The sequence below is a fragment of the Acinonyx jubatus genome, chromosome B4 (genome assembly GCF_027475565.1).
Source record: "Acinonyx jubatus isolate Ajub_Pintada_27869175 chromosome B4, VMU_Ajub_asm_v1.0, whole genome shotgun sequence".
NCBI classification, from domain to species: domain Eukaryota; kingdom Metazoa; phylum Chordata; class Mammalia; order Carnivora; family Felidae; genus Acinonyx; species Acinonyx jubatus.
In genome coordinates, this window is record NC_069387.1 from 114,652,959 (window position 1) to 114,680,763 (window position 27,805).

Genomic DNA, 27,805 nt, shown 5'->3' on the forward strand with positions numbered 1-27,805 from the left:
CTGTTAGCACATGGGCTTCAAACTCGTGAACTGTGAGATCATGACCTGAGCCGAAGTTGGGCGCTTAACTGACTGAGCCACCCAGGTGCCCCCAGATGTGTTTTCTAAAAGGAAATCTGGAAGGGGAGAAAAACCTAGTTAGTTAATACTGGGTTATGAGAAACATCATTTACAGTTCTGTGGTACCAGCTAAAGCCAGTTGTGTTGAACAAATTCTATAGTACTAGTTCAAGCCAGTTTTGTTATATAAGTTCTGTGGTACTAGTTAAAGCCAGATTTGTTGTACAGGAGGTAAAAGTATGTATCTAATGTTCTCTGTCTCACAAGAAGTGGTAGAAATTAAGGGTATCTTGCTGGTATAGTGCATTACACTTCTAGTTATGGAAACTTATGGTACATAAATAGGTAGGCAGGCACATGTATTCGAGAATGAACTGTGGTGCTTAGGAAACTGATTATCACTTCTTTGTTGGTAAAAGGTGCCCAGGAGCACTATTCTATATCCAGTGGGAACTTTGCTGTTTAGCAGGAAACTGAACAATGTCTTCCTCAATCTGGAGCCCCTCCAGATGAATTTCAGAGACTCTCTGGGGGATATCACAGACCTAACAGCTGTTGTGGATGGGAGTCTGGAGTCATTCTGATGCCAGCAAGTTACGTGCTTAATTGGTGTCTCGCCAGCTCCCTAGTAACGTGATTGGCTTAATGAATGTCCTATCATGCTAAAAAGTTGATTTTCACAGATTTGGCTTAGCAGACAAAGTTGGATAATTATGAAAATCATTGTGTTAGAGAAACAGAAGAAAACTTTCGCAAGTGGTTAAAATTAAAATTATAGAATTCAGACTATTTAGCATTGAGGCAAAAAATTAATGAGAAAGATTTTTTCTTTTTCAAATGCTGAAAAGATAAATATGACAACTTTGTGTTTCTTTATCTTTCCCACCTTCTTTCCTGTTGTGACCTAAAATGAAAACATTAGGAAAAGGATCGTAAGATCAGGTTAAGTGAAAAAAAAAATGACACAGAATTGCAAATACCAGTATTTCTCAAATTTGGATTCTTGATTCTTGAAGAGTCCACAAGTTCTCTATGAAAATGAATTAAAATTGTGGTTTCTTGCTCTGCCCCAATCACCCTGGTCTCCTTGCTCACCACAGGGCTTTTGCACTTGCAGTATCTTCTGCCTAAACTCTCTTCCCTCTTTTATCTGTATAGCTCACTCTTACCTTTTTCAGGTGTTCTTCTGCAAACATCACCTTCAAAAGACTTTCCTTGATCACCCTATTTAAAAGTATGCCCCTCCCAACCATTTATTATCTCCCTCCTTGCTTTATTTCTCTATTATATTAGATAACATGACACAAAATTTTATTTATTTATTTATTGTCTTCCTCCACAAGAATGTAAACTCCTTGGAGTCTGGGATTTTTGTCTGTTTTGTTCTATTACTATATTTACAGTACTGACACATAGTATGGGTATGCAATAAATATTTGTTGGATAGATGAATGAATTTACAAAGAACTACTAAGTAGTGAGAAAATTACGAATTGGAAATACACAGAATAAGAGACCTGAATGGCCAAGAAACCGTGAAAAGCTACTAAAACTGTTAGTAATCAGGAAAATACAACTTATAACGGCAGGGTCCCATTTCACACTCACCAGATGGGCAAAAGTTGAGAGGTTTGATAATGTTAACTTTAGAAGTCGGAAAATGTTAAAGGAGTTGAACTGTGCCTGAGTTAGTGAGGTAGAATAGTCCTTGGCCCCTCATATGTGTTACACACAAGTTTGTTACATAAATACGAAGTATCAGTGAGGATGTGGAACAAGCAGCAGGATGTCATCTCTGGTGGTGGAATGCAAATCTGTACAACTGCTTTGGAGAGCTACTTGGCAGTATGTGGTAAATCTGATAAAAAGCATACTTGTGACCCAACAGTGGCTAGGTTGTACCCTACAAGAAGGCTCAGCAAACGTTTTCTATAAAGGGACAGATAACAAATATGTTGGCCTAAGAGACAAAATTAAAGATTTTGATGTAGGTACTTATATAACTATTTATTTTATGTTTTTAAAGTTTATTTTGAGAGAGAGAGAGAGAGAGAGAGAGAGAGAGAGAGAGCATGCACACACATGAGAGAGTGTGAGAGAGAGAAAGAGAGAGGGAGAGAGAGAACACAAGTGGGGGAGGGGCAGAGAGAGAGAGAGGGAGACACAGAATCTGAAGCAGGCTCCAGGCTCTAGGTTGTCAGCGCAGAGCCCAACACAGGGCTAGAACCCATGAGCCGTGAGACCATGACCTGAGCCAAAGTTGGACCCTTAAACAACTGAGCCACCCAGGTGCCCCACTTATGTAACTATTTAAGCTATAACCATCTAAACCTTAGAGCAGGTAGTTTGTGGGCTGTAGAAAAACAGATGGCAGGCCCAATTTGGTCTGAGGGACAGTTTACCAGCCCCTGCTCTAGTGAAAGTCCTTCTCAAGTGCACAAAGTTACATTTAAGAGGACATTTGTGGTAGCATTACATGTAACAGTGGAAAATTAGGAATTGGAAATATCCTAAATGGCAAATAATGAGAGAATAAAAAGTGATATATTCAAATAATAGAATGCATAAATCTAAAAAAATACATATTTAGGTCAAAAAAAGCTTTAAAGGGGTAGGTAAGTTATGTACATGCAGTCCTAAAAACACTCTATGTATATGTGTAGTAAAATAGTAAAAATATGAAAGTGAATGATAAATACCAAAATTCAGGGTGGCGATTACTCTGTGGAGTAGGGGAGGCTAGTGAAGTTGGAGATTGATACAAGCCTTCAAATGTATGTATAACACTTTAAAATTTAAATGAAAATATAAAACAATTATGGCAAAACTTAAAGTTTGATAGGTGTGTGTATATGGGTGTTCATAATACATTTTGGGCATTTGTAATGTTTAATACAAAGAATTTTTTTGGTGACCATTTCACAGTACACACAAATATTGAATCATTATATTGTACACCTAAACTAATATGTTATATGTGAATTATACCCCAATAAAAAAGTTAAAAAACTTATTATAAGTTTCATTTGTATCATTTGGGGAGCTCTTTACAACCAAATGCTGACACAAGATCTCATGCCCACATTTGTGTTTGTGGTGAATAGCACCAACTTTCTACAAGAAAAGAATAGAGGGAGGATGAACACAGAAATCATGTATTCACACCAATATTACGGCATACTCATCAAACGAAGGAACAGATAAACATCATAGGAAAACTGAGAGGAAACAGTAGTATAGACCTGGCAGACTTAAAGAACCATATTTATGTAGTGAAGAGTGCTTTGGCTTCAGTAAAAATTATTTTTCATCTTGAATTAATGGTGTTAATTTGAATTTTGTTAGTTTTATTGTCTTCTAGTTGTATAAAAGATATAAACATAAGGAGTTCACACCTGCCTTTGTGCATATTAAATTACACTAGGTCTGTAAGAACATTTTTCCTTTAAAAGGATCTCTACATTTCCAAACGTGACATATTCAGTAGCTCTCACCTCTGTAAAAGAGTGTATTTTAGACAGAGAAAGACACACCAAAACACTAACAGCTTGGGTAATGAGATTTGGATTTTTTTTTTCTGTGATGTTTTGAATTTTCCAGATTTTCTATACTAATTATATATGTTCCTCTAATAATCAGAAAATAAACAGAAGCTTGTTAAAATACTCCTTAACTAAATTGAATAGTTCTATACTTACGGGAGTCACTACTTTATTAACCTCAGAGCTAAAGCATCCCCCTCATAGGATACAAGAGTTGTTTCCTGGTTTTTCACAAATCACTGTTACTCAAGACCAGACCTAGAAATATGGTATCTGGTTATATCTATCATCTCACCTGAGTGTCGAAGTGCAGAAAATCCTTGCTCACCCTCCCACTCCCAGGCTGGTTCACTTTTATTGTTCATGGAATGGAGGTCAGGAATTTCATGATACCAGTCCATGTCTGTGCTGCTAATAAGATAGAAAATGATGAAGTTAAGGAATTTCTTAGAACTTGAATGAAATGAATGTATTTATGGAGCTGTAGATCTAATCAGGTACTTTCCCATCCCTTTAGTTTTCAGAAATAGTGTTTTAAGGGACTATTGTTAAGATTAATAATTTATTTTGTAAAATGAACCAGACCATCTCGAGAATCTTGCAAGAACAAATTTGACGAAGATTCTTCAAAGAGCTGTGCAAATGCATCTTTGCTCCACTGACAGCATGTAAGACTTTCTAAGTCACTACTAGATCTTCAAAAGAATCCAAAGGACACAGAGACAGAGCAAGAGCCATGTGCACTCACCTGCTGATGCAATCGCCTGTGAGTGGGTCACAGCTCCCTGCGCAGTCACAGGGCCTGCAGCCATAGTCTCCGAAGCCCCAGTACCCCACCATACACCTGTCACAATGTGGCCCTGCCACCCCAGGCTTGCAAGGGCAGTCACCATTGCTGGGGTCACAGAAGGTCACTGAGCTGAAAGGAAGGACAGCTGATCCCACTGGATGACAGGAACACTCTACAACAGAGAGGACACACAAGGACTGATGAGTAACGAGGTTATCTGTGAAGATCAGGCCTGGCAATCCTGAAATAGTTTCCCTTTACCACCCAGCGTACCTCTAAGACTCCTCCTTTAGCCAGTTGGTATATGCTGAGAATGAAAGCTAATTAAATTACAGATAAGAAGATATAATCAAGAAGGCAAATTTGCTGAAAAACAAACTACATTATTTATTTTAGATTAGAGGGCGTTAAATGTGAATGGCTTTTGCTTGGGGTGTTGAGAATGAACCAGCAAAGGTAACAAAGAAGGAACAATTAGCGAGAAAGGAAAAAAAGTCATGAGTGTGGTGTTCTGGAAGCTAAACAAGGTTTCCACATCAGGTAGGCAACATTCGCTGGGTTAAATGCTGAGAGGCCCAGAAGATGGGGCATGGGGATATATTTTTGCATTTGACAACATGAAGACGATCGGTGTCCTCGATAGGGACAGTTTCACCATAATGATGAGTGGTGAGCCCATCTGAAGAGGATTAAGGAGGTCGGAGTAGAGGAATTTGAGCATGGGAACAGATAACTCTTTTGAGGAGCTTTTCTAGAAAGGCACAGAAATGTGGTGGTAGCTAAAACTGGAGGGGATAGGAATGCAAGTGAAGGTTCTAGTTTTTGCTTTGTTTATGGTAAGATGAAATAGATTATAAATGTTTGACATTGAATGGGAATGATCCAATAGAAAGGGGGAAAGAGGAGGTGTTGGCCTTGGGTAGGAACATGAGCAGTTCATAGTAACAGGATGCAGGGCAGAGCATATGGGCACCGATGCAGGAAAGTGGATAAATGCAGTAGTGGGAGTTAGTGGAATTGTTCTTCTGATTGCTTTTTTTCTGATTTTTCTGGATGAAATAGGAAGCAAAGTCACCAGGTCAGAGCGATGAAGAGTGGAAGCAGGAGAGTGAATGAGAGACATAGATAGTGAAGTATAATTGCTGGCACAGAAAGGCTACACTTGAGGTCAGTAGTCATGAATCTGTAGTGATAGTGATATAGCCAAGAGGGTTCAGGTATGGGATAGGGAGAAAGCTGGATTTAATTCACATGGTGCTGTGGACCCTTCCAGATTCATATGTTGAAGCCTAATCTCCATTGTGATGGTATCTGGAGGTGGGGTCTTTGGGAGGTTTGGATGCAGTCTTGGGGGTGATGAGATTGGTGCCCTTACAAGGGGATGGAAAGCTCAGCACTCTCTTCTCTGTGAAGAATGTGAAGCTATGATGAGAAGTTGGCAGTCTACAACCCAGAAGAGAGCTCTCACCAGAGCCCAGCTGTCCTGAACTTCAGAGGGATATCTGGGTCTCATAGAGATTTCAGGAGGATGAAATTATTTTACTTTACTTTACTTTACTTTATTTTATTTTATTAATGTTTATTTATTTTTGAGAGAGAGAGAGAGTGAGTGGGAGAGAGACAGAGAGAGAGGGGGATAGAGGATTTAAAGTGGGCTCTGACGCAAGGTTCATGATCTGAGCTGAAGTCGGACACTTAATCTCCGAGGATGAAATTATTTTAAATGAAATGACTTCAGCAAGGTACATAGCACAGTCTGACACCTACTAGGCTAACACTTCCTGCTAAGTCTTCTCAACTAATATTGTAAGATCCCACTCCCTCCTTTATTCCCTTGGAAACATCTTTTTACTGATTATTTTCTTTGTCATTAAAATCACAGTTTGGCCTCAATCTGGCTTCAGATCTCAACTACTGGCTGTGACCTTTGGCAAGATACCTAGCTTCTAGTTATCCCAGTTTTCTTGTCTTTAAAATGGAAATGAGAACAATATCTACCCTCATACGGTTGTTGTATGGATAAAAGGAGATCATGCATGTAGCATATGGCTACATTCGTGTAGTGGCTGGCACATGGTTAATTAATTGCGGATTAACAATTTAATTCAAGAAATAATTCTTGTAGAGGTGTAGGATCTATGCTTGTATAAGTAATGGTGCCAGCCTTCAGGGAACTCATAGTATTGTTGGGGAAACAGAGGAGTAAACAAAAACTTTCCATATGCTGTGACTAGGTACTCTAACAGAAGCCTAGGAGTGCTATAGGGAGCATAGAAAAAGGAAGACAGGCTGAGGGAGCCACATAGGAACTGCAAAGGAGGGGTCATTTAGACATATGAGCTGATCCTAAAAGATGAGTATGAGTTTGCAAGCTGAGAAGGAGGGAAAGACAGGTTGTTGTTTATCCCAGTCTTCGGATGCTCCCCGCACTGCATTTATTTTAAATAATGAAAACAAAATTTAATTGTGGCCAAAAACAGATATGACAAAATGTAGCATCTTAACCATTTTCAACTGTAAAGTTCATCCCCATTGCATTTTATGTTTTCACATTACATGTGGAAGCTTACTGCTTCCTGAAAATGTGAAGCTCTTTCCTGCCCTGGTGCCCCTTGTTACACCTGCATTGCCTTTCCCACCTTGTCTGTCTGGATCTTGACATGTTTCCTTGTCTGGCTCCCTCCAGACAGTTTACCACGTTCTCCTCTGTGCTGCCTCTGCTTTTAGTATATACTTCTATTCTGTGTGTATCATAGTACATCATCATTTGTTTGTATACATGTTGCCCTTACTACTAGACTTTGGACTCATTGACAGATGCATCTTTATCTTCTTATTTTTGTTTTCCAGTCCCCAGAACAGTGTCTGGTATATGGCAGATGCCCACATTAGTATTTGTGGAATTGACCTGAAGGACATTCCAGGCAGTGGGAATCATATGTGAAAGGGCATGGCCTCCTTGGAGAGCATGAGAATTTTAGAATGTCCATTGAGTGGAAAGTAGTTGAAGTTGATGAAGCAGAAGAAAAAGTCAGAGTTAGGGTTGGAGCCAGATTGAGAAGGGCCTAACCCAAGAAGTTGATTTTTGTTCTATGGGTAGAAAGAGACATAGGAAGTAACTCTTTCTTCCTTTCTTTCTTCTTTTAATGTTTATTTATTTTTGAGAGAGAGACAGAGTGCAAGTGGGGGAGGGACAGAGAGAGAGGGAGACACAGAATCCAAAGCAGGCTCCAGGCTCTGAGCTGTCAGCACAGAGCCTGACATGGGGCTCCAACTCATGAACTGTGAGATCATGACCTAAGCCGAAGTCGGATGCTCAACCAACTGAGCCATCCAGGCACCCCGGAAGTAACACTTTCAAAGAGCAGAATTATGACATGATTATGATTTAATTTTGAAGATACTTTGGTGGCATTGTGTGAAATAGTCTAGAGTAGGGAGAGACTGATAAGAAATGACAGAGAACAAGGAACTGGGCTAAGAGAGTAGATGTGGGAACAGGAGGAAAGGTTGGATGTGAAAAACCAATTTTTAGATTGAAATGATAGTATTTGGAGGTCATTTGAGGAGGAAGAAGAAACTGTTGAGCAACAAATAGAAATTGAGGAACATTTTAACATTTCTAGCTTATGAAAGTGGATGACTAATATTTCTCTCATGTTAGCAAGGCATTGTTGATTTGTTATTTGTTCTTAATTAATTAATTACCTAGGAAAGAACTTGGAGAGTTATATAATATGTACCACAAAATGTACCAAAATGTATCAAAGTGCTATGTGATGATACTAAATGAGATCACATAATCCAGTATAAACAGTGCATCATTTTGAGATGACTAAACCAATAGTTACTGCAATATTCAGTTCTAAGCTTGGTTCTTTTTTTTTAAGAAAAAATTTTTAAATATTTATTTATTTTTGAGAGAGAGAGAGAGAGAGACAGAGTGCGAGTGGCAGAGGGGTAGAGAGAGAGGGAGACACAGAATCTGAAGCAGGCTCCAGGCTCTGGGCTGTCAGCACAGAGCCTGATGGGACTCAAACCTGTGAACTGTGAGATCATGACCTGAGCTGAAGTCGGATGCTTAACTGACTGAACTACCCAGATGCACCTAAGTCAGCTTGGTTCTTGACAGCAGATAAGGGAGCCAGAAGAAAGACGTCTTAGACTTCCACCTATTGTAATATATGGTTTTCCACTGTCACCATTATCTTTTACTCTAATAGAAAATTCAAGCCTTTTTAGGATTTGACCTCTGTGTACTACCATATACTTTAAAACTTACACATATTTCATGTGATTCTATCACATGTGCTGTGGATTTCTGTCAATGTGACTTTTTGCATAATTACAAGATAAAAATACCATTTGGAAACTATGCAGAACTAGCTCCAGGCAGATGGCACTGACACCTTTCACAGCATATTTTTCAAACTGCACACCAAGGCTTGCCTTGCATACCTCTCTCCTGAAGTTTGTGAAACAGTCAATATTTGACACATAATCTACATTTCTTATTTTCTTCCAAAATGGAAATATATTTTCATCTTGCTTGGGGGAAAAAAAGGTTCTGCTTAAATTCTGGTTGAGGTTCTGATTCTTCAACATATATTTCTCATTGGCTGTTGATTCTAAAGTGCAACCCAAGCACTTAACCTTTTACATATTCATTACGATGAATGTCAGTTACAACCCAGTTGGCATACCTAAATCCTTCCATCAGCTTTGTCTTCTTGTTGGAAGACAATAGAATAGTAAAGATTGAACTATTATCATATACTGTCATTCTGAACTTATTTTTCTTTCATTATAATTTTTGGTGTGTACAGCTATGGTGAATTGTCCTTAAAAGCCAAAATGGTGGGGCACACGGGTGGCTCAGTTGTTCCAGTCTTTGACTCTTGGTTTTGGCTCAGGTCATGATCTCACAGTTTGTGGATTTGAGCCCTGTGTCAGGTTCTGTGCTGACAGCATAGAGCCTGCTTTGGATCCCCTGTCTCCCTCTGTCTCTCTACTTCTCCCCCTCTCGTGCTCTCTTTCTCTTAAAAATAAATAAACATTAAAAAAAAAAAAAGATAAAATGGTGCTTTGAGTGGCAGCCAGATGGCCTGTCTAGGTATTAAATGATTCATTATTGGAATAATTTTCATCCCTCCCAAACCTTTTCCCCAAACCACTTGCCCACTGCTGCTCACTCAACCAAATTGACAGAATAAAGTTATTAAAAATGTCATTTTAAATTCCTAAATAATGTCACAAGGTTTCTTTAATAATGCAAATGACTACTTTTAAATAATACATTCTGTACTGATGTGTCCTGTTATAAGAAAACCTAAAATAATAATACAAAATATTCAAAACAGGTGAGGGAAATGGGTACTTTTACAAAAGATTTCATGACAGGTTCTTTTCAAATAACGAATATAAAATTGCTAAATATTATCCAGATTTTATTTACAGATATTTGTTTGCAGAAGTACATCTATTATATGAAACACTGGCTCTCTATGAGCATTTGCAGAAAAGAGTTAGGACATGAGGCTGTTCTGGAGTAACTTCTACCAGAAAACATACTGTTCATGAAATAATGGATGAACACATTTTTAAATAACCTTGTTTATGTGTATGGCTCTGAAATTAATAATTGTTTTAATCACAATACAGCTTGATTGGAATTTGCCTGTAAGATCTTTTAGGAAGACAGAAAATAAAACAAAGGTGGTGTAATACAATTTGTAAGGGCACAAACTTAAAAGTCAGGCTCATGAGTCCAAATTCTGGTTTACGAGGGTGATTCTTTACAGGATTTTGTGAAATTAACTTCTTCAAGTTTCCCTTTTCTTATTGATGGAGCAAGATTAATAATACATATGCCATAGGGTTCCTGTATGAGGACTGAATGAGATATTGTATATATTTAGCAATGTATCAGGCAGTTAGTACATCAAATGCTCAGAGAATGACTGTTACTATCTGGCTGAAACATACTGGTAAAAAAAAATTTTTTTTTATTAAGTAATCTCTGTGCCCAACGTGGGGCTCAAACTCATGACCCTGAGATCAAGAGTCATATACTCTACCAACTGAGCCAGTCAGGCATCATCAACATACTAGTTTTTAAAAGTCCACCATTCATTCACTAATTCACTCATTCATTCATTCATTCACACCTTTGCCAAAGAGTTTTTGAAGTTTAGTGTTAACATGAGCTTTGCTAGAACCTGAAGATATAAAGAGGAATACAGAGTCATAACTAGCTCTTCAATGAATCAAGAGAGATATGCAAATAAATAATTACAGACAGTAAATGCTATATTGAGTAGCCCCCCCCCCCGCCCCAGGGTGCATGGGAACCCAGAGGAAACAGCAACAACTACCTTATTGCAGATATGGATTGTTTTTAAAAGAAATTTTAATAATTTGATTGGTTTCCAAAATATCCTGAAATTCCTCACTTTGCATCTGGGAGGAATTTGGTGGCAAACAGCTTTCTTGCCTACTTTGTCTTACAGAATTAGGTTAGCCTCCTATTGCATGTTCCTTTCTTTGGATAAAATAAATTCATCTGCTCTTACTCTCCTTTTGTGGGTGAGAGCATATTGAAAAAGAGTAGGTCATGATCCATGATCCTGCTGCTTATAGGGAGATATTGTACCATGTAATTTAGGACTAGAGTCCCAGCTGTGAATCTACATGAACATAAGTATGTAAACATGAGTACAAGATGGCCAGGGACAAAATGCGAGAGTTATGGCTTCCTTTATTCTGATGAAGTTGCTAAAGCTTTCACTGCCTTCTCTCTTTATTTCCACCTTCACCACAACTCCAGAAGTCATTTGCACATCTTTCATTCAGAGAGTGGTCCACGATGCCAAGCTTACTGCAGAAACAACCAGTTGAGTTCAGCATTGTACACCTTTTAAAAATTGCCAGGACTCCTTACTATTACCTGATGGCTGTAGCTTTTGCTATTCTGCTAGTAAAAGCTACGCTGGGAGCAAAACACCCTCAAAGTATTTGCTCCTGATTTAGCTTTTCTAAAAACAGAACTCAAAGTTCAAGGCCCTCAGCTGGGAAAGCAGCAGCTTGTCAAGGGCTTTCACCACTGCCCAGTAGCCACTCCTTCAGCAGAGCCTCCCAGCCTCCCAACACCATCTTCCCCTGAAAAGGCTAAGGTCCTACATAATTTCTGATGGGGAATTTTAAATATCAAAATCATTTCAAAAGCTGCCCAGCTGCCTGCCGAGGTTCTTAGAGGGAACTGGAGCTATGACCAAGACAATGACTGAGAGGTAGCTCTAAACAGAAAAGAGGCAGTATGATTTGTTACTACTGTATCAAGTGTGCAGTTAAATTAATATAAAATGAAGTCTTCTACCTTTTTGGGTACTGTTTTCTCCTTCTATCAATTATTTTTGCTAGTGTACAAACAGCTATAGGAAAATAAAGAAAAAGTTATAAACAAAGGTAATTGCCCATTTTTAAAATTCATCCTTTATATATGATATGCATTGTGTTCAAAGATAGCTAGTTTAACAATATTCAAGATGAATATTAATTTGAAATAAAATTATATGCTAGAATAAATCTAATAAGAAAATAAATTAAGACTTGCCTTTCACTTACTGAAATGCAATGTCTCTTGAGTTATTGTACATCACACAGTGAAAGAAATCCAATGCTTTAAGAAAAAGTAAGGTATTTAAGTATATTTCCTGTGTTTTCTATATACTTTAAATGAGTAATGCAAATAAATACAAAAGACATACCCTTTATTTTTAATGCTTTACTATGTGACCACTACTCAGACCCTCAATTTGATTTCTGTATCATTCTTTTCCTGTTTACTAGTTGTAACTGAGCCAGTTACTATTTATTCCTGGGTATATCTAAAAGATCTTAGATGGCTAAATAGCTAATTTTATTTTCCTGGGTTGCTACTTCAGTTAAAACTGCAGAAAGTACTTTTGAGTGTAGAGATACATTTTGTTACAGGAAGACTTAAGTCAAGTATAATTTTAGACACGGTATTTTGCTTTGAGGAATTTGGTTATATCAAACATCATTATCTTTTTGTTGAAGAAAGTCTTCTGTATTTCCATTCTACTCAGCCACCATCTAACCAAGTGCCTAGCCAGGAACTGTAGTCATCCCTAACTCCTTTTTCTTTTGGATAAAGAATGCTTACTGACCCCATCTGTCTTCTCCTTTCAACTGATGTGGTTCATCCCTGCTAAAATCTATCATGGTACCCTTTTCTTCATAACACTTATTACAGTTTTAAATTACATATTTACTTGGATAAATTTATTTATAGTCTGTTTCCATGGAATTAGGGACTCTTTTATTGTATATATACAGTGAATAGGATGGGACTGCCACCTAGTAAGATTTACTGGTTAAGTAAATCTGTTTGAGTTTTTAAAAAATGGATGAATTATAGTCACTTAATGAATATTTGTTAATGATTGATGGTCTTTTGGCCTCCAGTTTAATCTCTTTATGATTTTTCACCTCCCTGCTATCTATATAGTACACTGTGAAGGCCCAGAAGGTAGAAACCACATCTTTTCATCTCTGTATCCAAAGAGATGAATGGCCTAGGACCATGCTGAACCATTTTAGTGATTCAATCTTTGTTGAATGAATGTGCCTTGGAATGAGTGACAGCCATGAAATATGTTTTGATGAATCTCCTAAAAGGGTCATATTATTTCTTTTATAGGTTTTTAGTATTTTAGCACCACAGCATTGCAATCCTAAGATACTAGAAATAGAACACACACACACACACACACACACACACACACACACACACACCCCAAATCCAGAGAAAACTGAAATGGTTAAACAGAACAGATTATTCTGAATTTTCCTAGTGCAAGACGGTTCCCTACATTTAATGCTTCACTCAGTCAAATTTTATTATTTATTATTTGTGATAAAAGTTCTTTATTCCAACTCTGTAGGGGACATTCCCCACCCATAAATGCCTTTCACTGGCAGTGAATTTTTTTTTTTTCACATTAATCAATCTTTTTTCCTCACTTTCATCCAATTATATCTAATTACAACTCTTTGTTCTAGGGCAGTAAATTACGTTTTGCTGCTCCCTATGTCCCCTTACACCCTTTGAGTGTTTGAAGAAAGTTGTATTCTTCTTGAGCAGTTTCCTAGTTGAGTTGAGACTATTTAGCCTCTTTCATATTTGTTCATTAGTATCTCTGTTTTCTTGATTGTTGTGTTGGCCCATGTGGAACACTCTTCAGTTAGCTCCATCTTTCCTGTACAAAGATTCCTTAAGATAAATGCAGCTCCTGAAGTTCAAACTTTACACGGCAATGTATGATAATACATTTTTTTAAGAGGTTAAGGCCTTTAAAAACTACATTTGGTTCTAATACATATGTTCACTCATTTCTGCATTTAAAAACTCATTTTGTTTTCATCCACCAGACCACAGTGTAGAATCAAGTTCTTGAGATCTCTGTGTGTATTTGGATCAGTCTTTAAGGTCAGACAAACCTGGGTTCAAATCCCAGCCCTGCCTCTGACCAGCTGTGTGAAGTTGAACAAATTATATAATTAATTTAAGCCTCAGTGTCCTCATTTGTAAAATATAAAAGTCACCACCTAACTCCTAAAGATTGCTAAATGAGGTAAGTTATGTAAATTGCCCAGCACAGTGTCTGGCCCATAGTAGCCATTCAACAAATGCTACTTCTCTTCTTTGTACCCTATCTAATTTTGTCCAGGCTTTCTGAGAGTTTTGATATTTCATAATTATTTGCCTGATTATTTATTGCTTGTCCTCATGAAACACAGAATGGTGTATTGTTTATTTATTCAGTGAATTACACTTTCTGTTTTGGAAACATCGTAGAGAATCTCATGATCTCTCCCACTTCTCTTCCCAAATTTGACTGACTTTTATTATTCATCAGTTCATAAAATTTCTCCTTTTTGAGGGGTGATTTTAATTTATGTCATTTGATCTTTTTAAGGGATAGTCCCAGTATGATTACTACAGTATGATATATGTATTTTTCTCTATCTTTTCCATTTCTTAACCCTCTGGTTTTACATCCTAGATTTTTTTAAAGCTGACATTAAAGTTTCCCAACTATGATTGCCAAGTGACTGGTTCTATTTAAAGTTTTCAAAAACAGTTACTTCATATTGATTCTATGCTGAAATCATTCACAGTTGCTTTCAGCATAAAACAGGAATGTCTAAGTTGTTTATATGACATAAAATGGACTCATGTGGTTTTGCTGAAACTGTAATTTGAAAGAAAAAGCCCACCAAGCTACTATAGGAAGAGACTTTAATGACCCTTGGGAAACAATCCTTTTCTGATACGGACTGGAACATAGGTACAACAATGAAAAGTGGGGAAGTGCTATGGCTCCTAAATGTGGTAAGGTATCTGGATTTAATTATTTAAAAATTTTTACTTCTGATACAATTTGAAGGGAAAGTATAACCATCCTAGAGGTAGAATGAAATAATTAATAACTAGAGGTACAAGCAAGCAGACAAACACAGAAATTCTTCTTGGGAGCATGATGAGAGGGTGATATTTGAGTTGACTGTGAAGGATGGAAAGACAGTCTGCAGCAAGAGAGTCACCCATTCTAGACACTGTGTTTCCATCAGTTGAGCAGTTTTCACCTAAGACAGAAAGAAGAAAAGAAGAAGAAAAAAAGCAAGAAGGAAAAAAAGATAGATTTGGATGGATGACTGAGCTCTTTACAAAGATAGCTGGCTAGTCAGGGTAACGGTAACCAAGTAACAAAATGGTATCTTGGTAAACACTTGGTTTGGGTTTTAGGGCAGAAGGACCAAGTTTATTTTTGTTCACTCTTTGCTGAAAGGCAACAGACTACATTTATTTTGGACCGCCAGAGAGGAAGGAAGGGCATGTCAGTTTTTCAAGAGGTTGTTTACTTTGACGGGGAATAAATTCTGCTTTCTTTTCCATTTGCTGATTTTTCTTTATGGAGAGAGACGATGCAATAGTTAAAAATATGTCATAACATAAAAGCCAAAAATTTATTGTAAAGGAACTAACTGGCTGTTTCCTAAAACAAAGAGCTATCCTATTCTTTAAAAAAAAATTTTTTTTTAATGTTTATTTATTTTTGAGAGAGAGAGACAGAGTGTGAGCAGGGAAGGGGGAGAGAGAGGGAGACAGAATCCGAAGCAGGCTCCAGGCTCTGAGCTGTCAGCACAGAGCCTGACACAGGGCTTGAACTCACAGACCAGCTCATGACCTGAGCTAAAATTAGGCGCTTAACTTACTGAGCCACCCAGGTGCCCCAAGAGCTATCCTATTCTATAAGTCATTTCTTCAAACATCTATTTCAAACCATGTGTTGTATGGGAACATGTGTGTGTATGTAAGGGAAATTTTCTGTAGAGAGGTGTCATAGAATAGCTGTCAATATTTCACACCCAATTTCCCATGAATCTAACATTTAAGATATTCTTTGGTGTTAAAAGGTGGGGGGGAGAATGGGGCTTCATGAAGAACTACATTCAACGATTATTTAAATCCAACACAATAACATAGTAGTTTAGTGCACGTTCTGAAATATGTAAATACAGAAGTAAAAGTAAATTGTCAATGTAGTGGTAAGTTAATTTTATTATAAATTCCAGTCTTATTACACAATAATGAACTCTAAAATATGAAGTACTTATGGTAAATCAATGTATATACTATGAACAAGAGGGAGTTCTCTGAATGGAATTGCTAGATATTTATTTTGAAACTGTTACATGAAAAACAGGTATCTTAGAAATCTGCCATAATTTTTTTTTTTTTTTGAGAAAAGCAGAGGTTCTAAGTTAGACATTCTTAAGAGGGAAAGATAAGTGACATGAAAGCTTTTGAGCATTTATATCTATCATTGAGTCAGGAAAAATGTCTAGTCAAGAGTTTTAGTAATCCTTTAGGATTTTCTGTCAGAGTTATGGCTAATTCAGTGAGCAGATTGAGTTATAGATAATTATTAGCTCAAAATCTTTCATTCAAGGATGGAAGTGAACAGAGCGCACATTAGAAACAGTGGTATATGTAATGGTTCTCAATTGCTGGCCAGGAAACCAAAAGGCTGAATCAGAATCACCAACCTTGCTTTTAAAGACAAAAACAAAAACAAAAACAAAAACAAAAACAAAAAACAGATATCTGCCCCGGATCCCTGTTGGAGATTTTGATTCAGAAGATCTAGGGAAAGGCTCTGAGAGTTTATATTTTCAGTAAGTGCTCCCAAGTGATTCTGATCCATACACGGGTTGGGGAACCAATGACTAGATTGGAGTAGTGCTTGAGATCAGAGAAAGAAGCTGTGAAGGTGGAGGCAAGACTTCTTTCAAAGGAGGGAAACCATTCCACTTGTGGTATAGAGTATGAGTCTGTTTGAGTTCCTGATTTGAAAATGATCTGATAGCTTGAAATTGGCCTTGGGGGAAATACTTAAACCATAGAAATTGGCCAATGCTATAAATCTGGGCATTTTCCCTCCCTAGAAAGCTAGCACACCACAGTTCAGTGAGGTCCTTCTCATATTTTTAATATGTGTGCCAAAGGAAAATCTACTTAGGTGATAGGATACAACAGGTACATAAGTGACATTCAATATTTCAAGTGAGTTACTCTAAAAGAGACTGCTCTTTTAAAACATAGAGACAGTGTTCTTCAAAGTATCTTAGTACACAGTGATAATTATATTTTCCATTTTACTTCTGTACTTTAGCAACCAGCTGGTCTGAGCCTCCATTCTCCTCTCAACTCTAGATTCAGCTGGAGAGATTCACATTTTCCCTTGTGTTTACAGACCTTAAATGCACTGTCCTTTACATTTTTTTTTTCTGAGTTGTAGAAATAAATTTAGTTCCAATGATCTCTACTAGTCTTAAAAAAACAAACATCTCTAGAATCCTCAAAGTGCTTTCTTGGCTATGGAAATGTGTTGTTGATTGTTTGTGTCCCACAGTTGATCCTACTTAAGATTGTAATAAAGAGGAAGCGAGAACAGAGATGATTTAATTATAAATCTATTGGCCAGTAGATTTGGTTTAGAGCTCTTTTTATTCAGGTCTGATGAATTTATTACCATCAACTAAAAAATGTATATGTAAGGACAATAGCATTCAGCATAGAGCTTGTCAGGAGAGTGGAAGGGAAAAATAGCCTGGAACATCAATGGAGCCAATAAATCCTTGGCTTATTTGGCAGAGAGTTAGCTACCTAACTGTGAACAGAGTCTCAAGATTAATGTCACCAGTATTTGTTGGATGGAAAAATGTGTCCAGGTAAGTATTCTGTTAAATGTATATATATGTAATCTGTGAGGAAGAATAACATCAGTTCATTTTATTTTCTAGATCAACTCATTAAAGTCAACAAAGGCAATCATTGATTAGAAAGTAGTACAAATATTGTGTTTCAGTACTTTTAGAGGAAAAAATAAAAACAGCCACCAAAGAAGTATCAGAGGCATCTCTTCAAGGAAGTCTTCCCTTAATTGCTTTCACTCTACCCTACACTCTCTCTAAGAAGCTTGATGTATCCCTTTCATTGCATTTGCTCATATAGTGGGGATAATAGTACCAACATCAAACAGCTTTTGTGGAAGTTAATACATACACAAAGGCTAATACATATACAGCCTTTTGAACAGTAAACAGAGAATAGTAGGCACTCAATAAATGTCAACTATTATTTATTATATCATCACCATCACCACAGTATATTGAAATAATCTGTTACTTAAATTTCTCCCCATTTAGAATTAAAGATCTCTTAGGGAAGACCTTTTTATCTTTACAGACCTAGTGCTTACCGCAATGCCTGGCATAGAGGAGGCACTCTGTAAGTGTTTCCTGAGCTAAACTGAGGTATAATTTATATACTTCTAGTAAATTTTGTCTGGGCTGCTGCCTCAGGTTTTCAGTGGTTCCAGCTCCTGAGAAGATAACTAGGAAATAAGGGAGAGATGTTTTCATAAATCATCTCTGGAAGTCCAACAGACTATATTGCCCTGCCTTACTTAATATTCTGTTTGCGATTATTTCACTGACGGAAATAGAAGGTTTACTATTTCCTTGATATACAGTTGTAGGCTCTAGCACTTAGAAATGAGGAAGAAATATACAGAAGGAATATTCTAGGATATATCTTCCCAAGTGAAGTCTTTCCATAGATATGTCACTATATAATAGCGGTATTTTCCAGCATTTTCCAATATGAGGCATAGCTTGAGCATAGCACAGTAACAAAAAGAAAACAAAACAAAAATTTTAAAAGGTATTTATCTTGGCTCCTTAGACGCTCTGTAAGAAAAGCATTCTTTGGTTAAATCTGAGAGACACACCTCAAAGTTTTATAGGAGGTTTATAATGAACATTATTAGCATATGAAATGCTTGGAGAAATCCTGAATAAGTACTTGATTAATTCATCATTTCTTAAATTTTGAAAGTCATAGAAAAAATTTTCCTTATCTAATTCCTATTGACATCTCATGGAGTTAGTGTTGCATGAATCAAACTTTGGAAAATGCTGCACTATGGAAAAATATTCATCCAGATATCTATTTTTTAATCAGTACATCTCTATGTAATTCATTTTTATAAATTCTAAGTTCATATGCATACAAATAGAAATGCAAATCTTGGCTAACTTGGATGTTCTGGGAATGGTAGGATGTTCTAGCCGACTTAATTGTAGAGTAAGTGCTAAGATGCATTTAACCTTTGTTGAAAAGCATTCTGAGTGTGCCTGGCTGGCTCAGTCGGTAGAGACTCATGTTCTTGGGGTTGTGAGTTCAAGCCCCACATTGGGTGTAGAGATTACTTAAGAATAAAATCTTAAAAAGACAGAGAGAGAGAGAGAGAAGAGAAGCATTCTGAAGCAATCTTAAACTTTAGTATGATACAGTCATCTGGGAATTTTGTTTAAGTGCATATTTGGTTCATTAGGTCTGGGATGGGATAAGAAGTTCTGTATTTTCTAATCAGCAACTGAATGATGCCAACGGGGCTGGCCTATGGACCACACACTGAGTTGCAGGTTACTTTTCCGCCTTGGTAAGCATAGTAGAATAAATATAATAAAATTGTTATTTTGAATAACATTGTACATGTTGATATAAGCACACACTGAGATAGTTTAAATTTTTTAATATCATATCATAATATTGACTTGTTTTCTTGATACGATCTTCCTCAGAAAAGTAGGAACTAATGGGGGGAAAGTTCTAGTTACAGCAATATCTCTATCAGCATCTAGCATGAAATCTGGTACACTGTAACGTTAGTAAATGTTATCATATTAGTAAATTTATCATAAACTTTGTCAAAGTTAATAACTCTGAAGGTGGCACATAGACACATCTGTTAAGGAGATAGTCGATGATATGAAAATATTACTAGATAAAAAAATGAAAACTCTGCCAAACATGTTGACAATCAAACAATATATTACGGAGAGTATGAAGGTAGAGAAAAGAACTGGATGTACGAATAAGTATTGGGAGTTCCCCCTAGTTCAGAAAAGTTGAGAGAAGAACAGAAAGAATAATATTCTGGAAGAAGGTGCCAGTAAAGAAATCCATGCTAGGGAAGTTGACAAAGATATCTTGTCCCAAACATATGCCAGAATAGCCATAAAATGAATGGAGATATGCTTTCCTCAGCTGTCTAATCAGTGGATCAGGGGGCTGTCCGGAGAAGGAAAGAAGGAAATATGGATCTTCCCTACTAATCCATCTACCACCTACAATTATGCTAGAAGGACTAAATTGGTATCAGTTATTTTCAGAACTTCCTTACTTGGTGCATTAAATACTATGACGGTATTTGTTTAGGAGTGATTAGCAATTTCACTTAGCAGTAGTATTTTCTATCTTTCAGTCTTTCAGAATCTCATGACAACTTAAAGAGTTGAGTAAGTCAGGCAAATATGTTCTAAATACCTCATAATATTTCAGGTTTTTTTTTAAATGTATTAATGTGGTCTTGATGGCGTTTTCACTGAAATGGCTTTGGTGCTTTATTTAGGTCTTCTAATACTTAGATAATGCCTATAAATATCAACTTGGTAGGGCCCAGGAAAAATTATGCTAAATGATATGGTTGACTTTCAACCACTTGTGGGTAGTGCAGTCAGCTCCATCTCACTGTCAAAGATGAGGACACCAGGCAACCACCCATATTTTCTACTATTCTCATTCCCTTTTGTGTTGTTGCCTTCCCCCCTCTTTCTTGCCTTTATGGCCATTCTGAATTTTTTTCATTTCTCAAAGTATGTTATGTTCTTTGTCCTTCTGTTCCATTTTGGCTCTGGTTGTTTTCTCCACTAGGAATAAACTTAACCATGCTATGTTGATTCCTATTAAACTTCAGGCCTCAGGTTTTATATCAAAACTCAAAACATTCAACTTGTTTTTTTAATTAATTTTTTAAAGTTTATTTGTTATGTAGAGAGAGAGAAAGTACAAGCAGAGAAGGAACAGAAAGAGAGGGAGAGAATCCCAAGCAGGCTGCATACTGTCAGCACAGAGCCTGATGCAGGCTTGAACTCACAAACTGTGAGATCATGACCTGAGCCAAAACCAAGAGTCAGATGCTTAACCAGCTGAGCCACTCAGGCACCCCAAAACATTCAACTCTTGTTAAATGCTCCTCCTATGAGCTCCCTCCACACTCTCTAACACAATACTGAGCATACTTACGTGATCTAACATACATGTGCACACATACATACCACTATTTGCTTATATAAACACCTATAAAACAGACATATATACTTTTACACAAATTCTCACATAAATAAACACTGTGAAAAGACTGTGTCTCTCTTATGTGTTGTTAGTTTTAGCTACATTCTCACATTTTGCTTATGTTTTTATAGAACTGGTAGTTTGGGGACCAAAACCTGTAAATTCTTTTTTTTCTTATACAAGTCTCTAAAAGAGTTGTATAAGTAAAGTAGTGATCATTAACAAGGAGTCAGTCACTTTTTAACTAATCTCCTTTTTCATGATCTTTTTGTAAAATTCTGAATTTAAAATTCTAGGATTTAAAAAGCTCTCTAGGATTTAAAAAGCTAGAGCTGGCAACCTTTTTATATTTTGTAAGAATATGAGCCATAGCTTGAACATAACACAGTAACAAAAAGAAACAAAACAAAAATTTTAAAAGGTATTTATCTTGGCTCCAGGTCTGCCAATAAACCTTTTACATTTCTTTAAAAAAAATTTTAATGTTTATTTTTGAGAGAGAGAGAGAGAAAGAGAGCGCGTGCGTGCAAGCTGGGGAAGGGTAGAGAGAGAGGGAGACACAGAATCCGAAGCAGGCTCCAGGCTCTGAGCTGTCAGCACTGAGCCTAATGAGAGGCTTGACTCATAGACTACGAGATCATGTCCTGAGCGCAAGTCCAATGCCTAACCGACTGAGCCACTCAGGTGCCCCAAACCTTTTCTATTTCTATTTTTAATGGTTAAAGAACTTGTTTAGTTCCCTGATGTGTCCCTAGCTCTTGGCACTCAATAGGCACTCAATATATATACATTGAATGTTTGAATGAACAAATATATGTTGGGTACATTGTACAACATAGTGTTTCAAGTCAATGCTATTTAATAGTATCTTTGAAAACGAATTTGAAAATGTTCCCCATTGGGGTGCCTGGGTGGCTCAGTTAGTTAAGCATCCAACTCTTGATTTCAGCTCAGGTCATGATGTCATGTTTGTGAGTTCAAGCCCCTTGTCAGGCTCTGAGCTGAGTGTGGAGTCTGCTTGGGATTCTCTTCCCCCCTCTCTCTCTGCCCCTTCCTTGCTTTCTCTCTTTCTCTCTCTCTCTCAAAATGAGTAAATAAACTTTTTTAAAAAAGCAATAAAAAAGGAAAAATGTTGCCTGTTGTCCAACAAGAGAGTTACCTTATCTAAGTTACTCAATGATAAATTCCTTTTCTATATTATTTGCTTAGTAGTTAGTACATTCTTATTTTTAGACATTTCTACTAGTGGTCTGAGGATATGCAATACACATATATACATATCTATCTATTATATATTTTTAAATATATATCTTTTCTTTTTAAACTTTTATTTTTAAGTAATTTCTATACCCAACGTGGGGCTTGAACTAACTCATGACCCTGAGATTAAAAGTAGCATGTTCAGGGCACCTGGGTGGCTCAGTGGGTTAAGTGTTCACTTTCAGTTCAGGTCATGATCTCACAGTTCATGGGTTCGAGCCCCACATCGGGCTCTGTGCTGATAGTTCAGAGCCTGGAGCCTGCTTCAGATTCTGTCTCCCTGTCTCTCTGCCCCTCCCCTGCTTGCTCTCTGTCTCTCTCTGTCTCTCTCTCTCTCTCTCTCTCTCTCTCTCAAAAAAGTGAATAAACATTAAGAAAAAAAAAGAGTCACATGTTCTAGAGACTAAGCCAGCAAGGCACTGCTCTATCTATTTAAATATATCCTGTAGAAAATGGTATTAGGACTGAATATATTGTGAGTCTAAGCAATTTTATAAGCAGACCCTTCATTGAGCACTTGGGGCTGGGTCTTTATTTTATTTCCCAAGGTACTGTGGATTTTAAAGATGTAATTATCTTTGACATAAAGTGTTTTAAATCAATAAAGAGTAGAAATTCTGTAGCATTATTTCCCACCTTCTATCTTATAGGACAATAATAGCTATTATAATGCTAGTTTCCATTTCTTGAGAGCTTTCTATAAAGGCAATGTGCTAAATAGTTTACATACTTTATTTTATATAATTCTCATTACCACCCTATGGGGAGAAAAAAAAATCAAAATCCAAACAGCTTTAATAGCTGGCATAAGATCACATAACCATAAGGATCAGGGAAAGCTTCTATTCCAGATCTGTTCAAAACCTACTCAAATGAAAGGAGCAGGAGTAAAATGGAATTCTCAGAGAAATATTAAGATGCAAATCTAAATTTTGGGCTCAATGTTGAAAGTGAGCTGTGCCACCTTCTGTCTTCTACAATTTAAGAGAGAAAGCTTGTAACAAGCAAGAGCACTCAAATTTCATGTAGTTATCTCCTGTCTGATGTTAAAAATATGTATTTTTCAAGAGCAATAGAATTTTTTTTCCTTTAAATTAAAAAAAAGGCAAGATTTTAAATGATTCTTTCCCATTGTATTGCTCCCTTCCTGTGTCTGTTTTTGAGCCAGAACATGGAGTCCTTGGTGGGGAAAGGAAATGCATGATCATCAATCTCCATTAACAGTCTTGAGTGGTTTTTGTCGTCTAATAATTTCTGAGTTGATAGATGTATAGCTACTCATGTAGTTAGATGAGCTATTCATCCACATTGGACATCTCCTTAAGCTCTGACTGTGCCCTTCAGAGTCACATGTTTCAGATAATGTCTCATTAATTGAGCAGATCTTTTAAATTCTACTCTTTTTTCATATAAACGTCTTCTTGGAATTATGCAAAATCCATTTTATGGTGTTTTGGGGAAGAGTAGGGGATTATTGTTATGTTCTAAATTAGTCTGTAATACAGGGGTACATTAAGGCAGTGTCAACCAAAGTATATTCATAATGATATGAAAACCTGTGGTTTTTCAGGTTTCACATTTGCTGTAGAGATGAAGCTAGAATAACCCAAGTGCAGATAATAACTCTTTATTTCATCAGTTTGAGTTCACTTATTGTCTAAGTCCTACTCATATATTTAGTCTTAAGATAATTTTACAAGAAAAGAAAACACTTTTCTTGGTAATCTCTGCACCAAATGTGGGGCTTGAACTCATGATCCCAAGATCAAGAGTCACATGCTTTACAAACTAAGCCAGCCAGCATCCCCTTAAAAAAATTTTAAAGGGCACCTGAGTGGCTGGGTCAGTTGAGTGTCAGACTTCGATTCAGGTCATGATCTCACAGTTCCTGAGTTCAAGCCCCACATCGGGCTCACTGCTGTAAGCACAGAGCCCTTTTCAGATCTTCTGTTCCTCCTCCACTGATGCTCTTTCAAAAATAAGTAAAACATTTAAAAATTTATTGTAAATATATCTTTCTTTCAGCATCCTTTTTTTTTTTTTATCTTGGGTCATCTAGTTTTCCAAAATGTGATGCTATGGGAAAAAATTTTACTTCATGCAGAGTGATAAAGGAGATTATTTTTATGAAGTTGAAAGTTCATGCCTTTTATCAATGAAGAAATGAACTAGTGTATGTGAGTGTATTGTCTGAGAATTTCATGACCTCTCTCCCATGGATCAGCATATAAAAGATGGAAAGATTCATCTCTTTTGTACAAAGCAAGTTTTGTTTTTTTGTTTTTTTTTTCAGTAACCACTAGTTGACTTACTTTTGCAAGCATCTGGAGCAGAAAAAGGTCTCCGGAGGTCCCGGTAGAAGCCTGGCTTACATCGCTGGCAATGCTGACCTTCTGTGTTGTGCTGACAGTCATTGCAGACACCCCCACTACGATTACCTGATGCCTCCCACACCTTAATGTCAAAGTGACAGGCATCAGCATGCCCATTGCACTTGCAGGCTGAGGGGGGAAAAAGGCATGGGAGGAAACCAAATAATTAAAAATAAAACAACAGGTTCTCTAATATTCAGGCAGTTAAAAATAGGGTAAGCTGATTGCTAATTTTTTAATTCAAATATAATTAACATATAGTGTTATTTTTAAAAATTTATTTTTAGTTTTTTAAATAGTGTATATTTTCACAGTACATGCTCAAAACATACAAAGTATATAAAAGGCAGACAATGAGAACTCTAGTATCCCTATCCCTGTGTATCCTGTCCTCCCTATTTTTAACAGGTTACTACTTTTTTTTTTCAGTTTCTTGTGTATCCTTCCAGTGTTTCTTTGTAATTTTTAATTAAAAAATAATTAAGTTTTGGGATATGCCTGAAAGTCAGCAAGGCATAGATCCATCTCCTTAGGCAGAGATGTTACTGTTTCCTTAGCAACTGGGGTTGACATTTATTGTGGAAAAACTATTTGAGTGGCTACCCATTTCCTCCCCGCCAAGGACCAGAGTCATCACTGTGGGTCCCCTGTCCATGCTTAGAAAACTCCACATTGTCAGGCATTATTTGAAAATGAAAATTCATATTGCAGATACAGGTCTGAATTCATGCTCACTGAGAAGCCTAGAAGGAACCTTATGGGGACAGGGATTAGGAATTTGTCAGGTAGATTGATTTGTCTTTCATGAAGTACTATTCCTTAGCTATTGATGTACTGGTGAGTACAAGATAGTTTCCTATAGAAGCCTGAATTTTTTTTAGAGAAGAGACCCACATTGTTTCTTTTGTAACAATTTCTCTAAGTCATTTATAATATCAATAGCACCACGTGACAAGTCTCTGTGTTCTACAGGTCTTTAGATATGCAGTTGGTGTCTGTGGAAAGGACCAGGAATGGCACTCTAGGAATTTAGGAGAAATTCTTTAGATTCTTTTGATGAGTGATTTAGAATAAGAATGCAGACATTTTCGTGGACGTCAACCCGTGTTTGTGCTATTGTTTTTTCATTGTTTCCTTGATGTGTTGTTATGATATTTTGACCAGATTCATAATCTTTAAAAAGCATAAGATAATTCAGGATTTATGCCTACAGGAAATCCTTTACTTTTCCTAGAAACTAAAATAAATCAATTATGATTCCAAATTATGTATGGGAAGAGACTTCCCACAATGTTACCCACGGTGCTTGCCTTTTAAATCCTTGTAAAATTGAAGTTTGTGAGTATAAACATTGTTATGGGTATGTGTATGTGTCTGAACATTTTGAACTGCAAAGAAAAAAATCGTTTTTATTCCCATATTTTTTACCCTTTTATCTAATCTTGAAACTCCCAAGTTAGCCTTGGTAATGTAGTCCAATTCTTGACTAACTGGCTTAATTTCAAATTTGATCTGTCATTTCAAGTATCATAAGTGAAAAGAAAGGCATTATGGCATTATTGAAAAAAAAAACACAAACATTTAATTTGGAGTCTGAAGAGCTGTGATCAAGTCCTGACAATCATTTACTAACTTTGGCAAGTTACTTAATCTTAGTGAGCCTCAATTTCCTGATCTCTAAAATGGGATTAACACCATCTGCTTTATAGGTTTGTTTTGAGAACCAAACTGGAGATAGCTATTTTCATGGTTATAATTCAATATTTCAGCTGTGAGGGTAATTGTATGCCATAATCCTCCTGTTGCTCTTGTGTCTAGCTATGTTTTTATTATGTCAACTTCTCAAGAAGGGTGCTTAGTATCTGCAAAGCATCCAAGCATTGGGCAACACATTGTTGGTAAAATAGTCATATTGGCAACTTTGCAAGCAGCAATTGTTTCCAATGGTGGAGGTTTTAGTGGGCAGTGATATGGGCTATATTTGTGTAGGTTACAGTGCCTGTCATCTACCACTTTATATTGTACTTCTAGAGACCAAGGAGTCCAGAGATAAGTTTACTTTACAAAGAAGGCTTTTAGTCTTGTGGGCTTGGTACTCACTTCTGCACTCTTTAGGAGATCCTGTTTTGCCATCAGCTGCCTCCCAGGGGCGGTCATTGTATAATGGTGCACAGTGTTGGCAGTGGGTGCCTGCTGTGTTGTGCTTACACATACACTTCCCATGGACCTACAAAGAAAAATAAATAAGAGCTGTGAGGCACAAACAATGCTGGGAAGGAATATTCTTCCCATAGTCTTATCTCATTGGTTGGCTTTAGCAATATGATATTCATACACTTCCCTAAAAAAGCCATCAAGGTGGGAGATCCTTTCTTTAGTTTGTCTTGTGATTAATTCAAAAGGTTACATAATATATTTTTCTTGGCTGTAAATTATGTGACCCTAATGAGCAATTCTTAGGTACTGGCTAGATATTTATTTAAATTTTTAATGCCTTAACATTTTTAAAATTCTTTACACAGGAGTACTACATCCTCACTATAGAAAATTTGGAAATCTGTAAATATGATTATCTCATATCATAATCAACATTTGAAGTTTATATTTCTAGTACTTTAAAATATAATTATATAATTCTTTTTTCATATAACAATATATTGACATCATCTTTCCATTTCATTAAATATTCTTGTACAACACACATTTTAATGGCTCCCTTGTATGGTGTACAACTTATTTTACCAATCACCTATTTTTGGTTAATTAGGTTTTTAATTATTTTTACATATATTTTAATTCTATAATGAATATCCTTGTAGCTAACTATTTGTGTACATCTTTGTTTGGAATGTGTTTTCTAGAAGTAAAATTGATCAATCAAAAATGTATATATTTTTGAGGCAGCTGGGTGGCTCGGTCAGTTGAGTGTCTGACTCTTGATTTCAGCTCAGGTCATGATCCCAGGATTGTGGGATTGAGCCCTGAGTTGGGC

The 27,805-nt window shown here is 36.7% G+C and overlaps 1 protein-coding gene across 3 annotated transcripts in view; it reads right to left on the reverse strand.

Moving 5' to 3' along the window:
- The window catches only part of NTN4 (netrin 4), a 123,714-nt gene that overhangs the window by 14,696 nt on the left and 81,213 nt on the right, over nucleotides 1-27,805 (reverse strand). The window contains exons 4-7 of one of the 3 annotated variants that reach the window (XM_015070484.3): nucleotides 26,914-27,040; nucleotides 24,754-24,942; nucleotides 4,351-4,564; nucleotides 3,898-4,013 (exon numbers count right to left, since the gene is read on the reverse strand). In XM_015070484.3, the coding sequence (XP_014925970.2) occupies nucleotides 3,898-4,013; nucleotides 4,351-4,564; nucleotides 24,754-24,942; nucleotides 26,914-27,040 (646 nt within the window). The remainder of the gene's footprint in view (nucleotides 1-3,897; nucleotides 4,014-4,350; nucleotides 4,565-24,753; nucleotides 24,943-26,913; nucleotides 27,041-27,805) is intronic. The other 2 variants (XM_027071052.2, XM_053226627.1) reach the window with 2 other exon arrangements.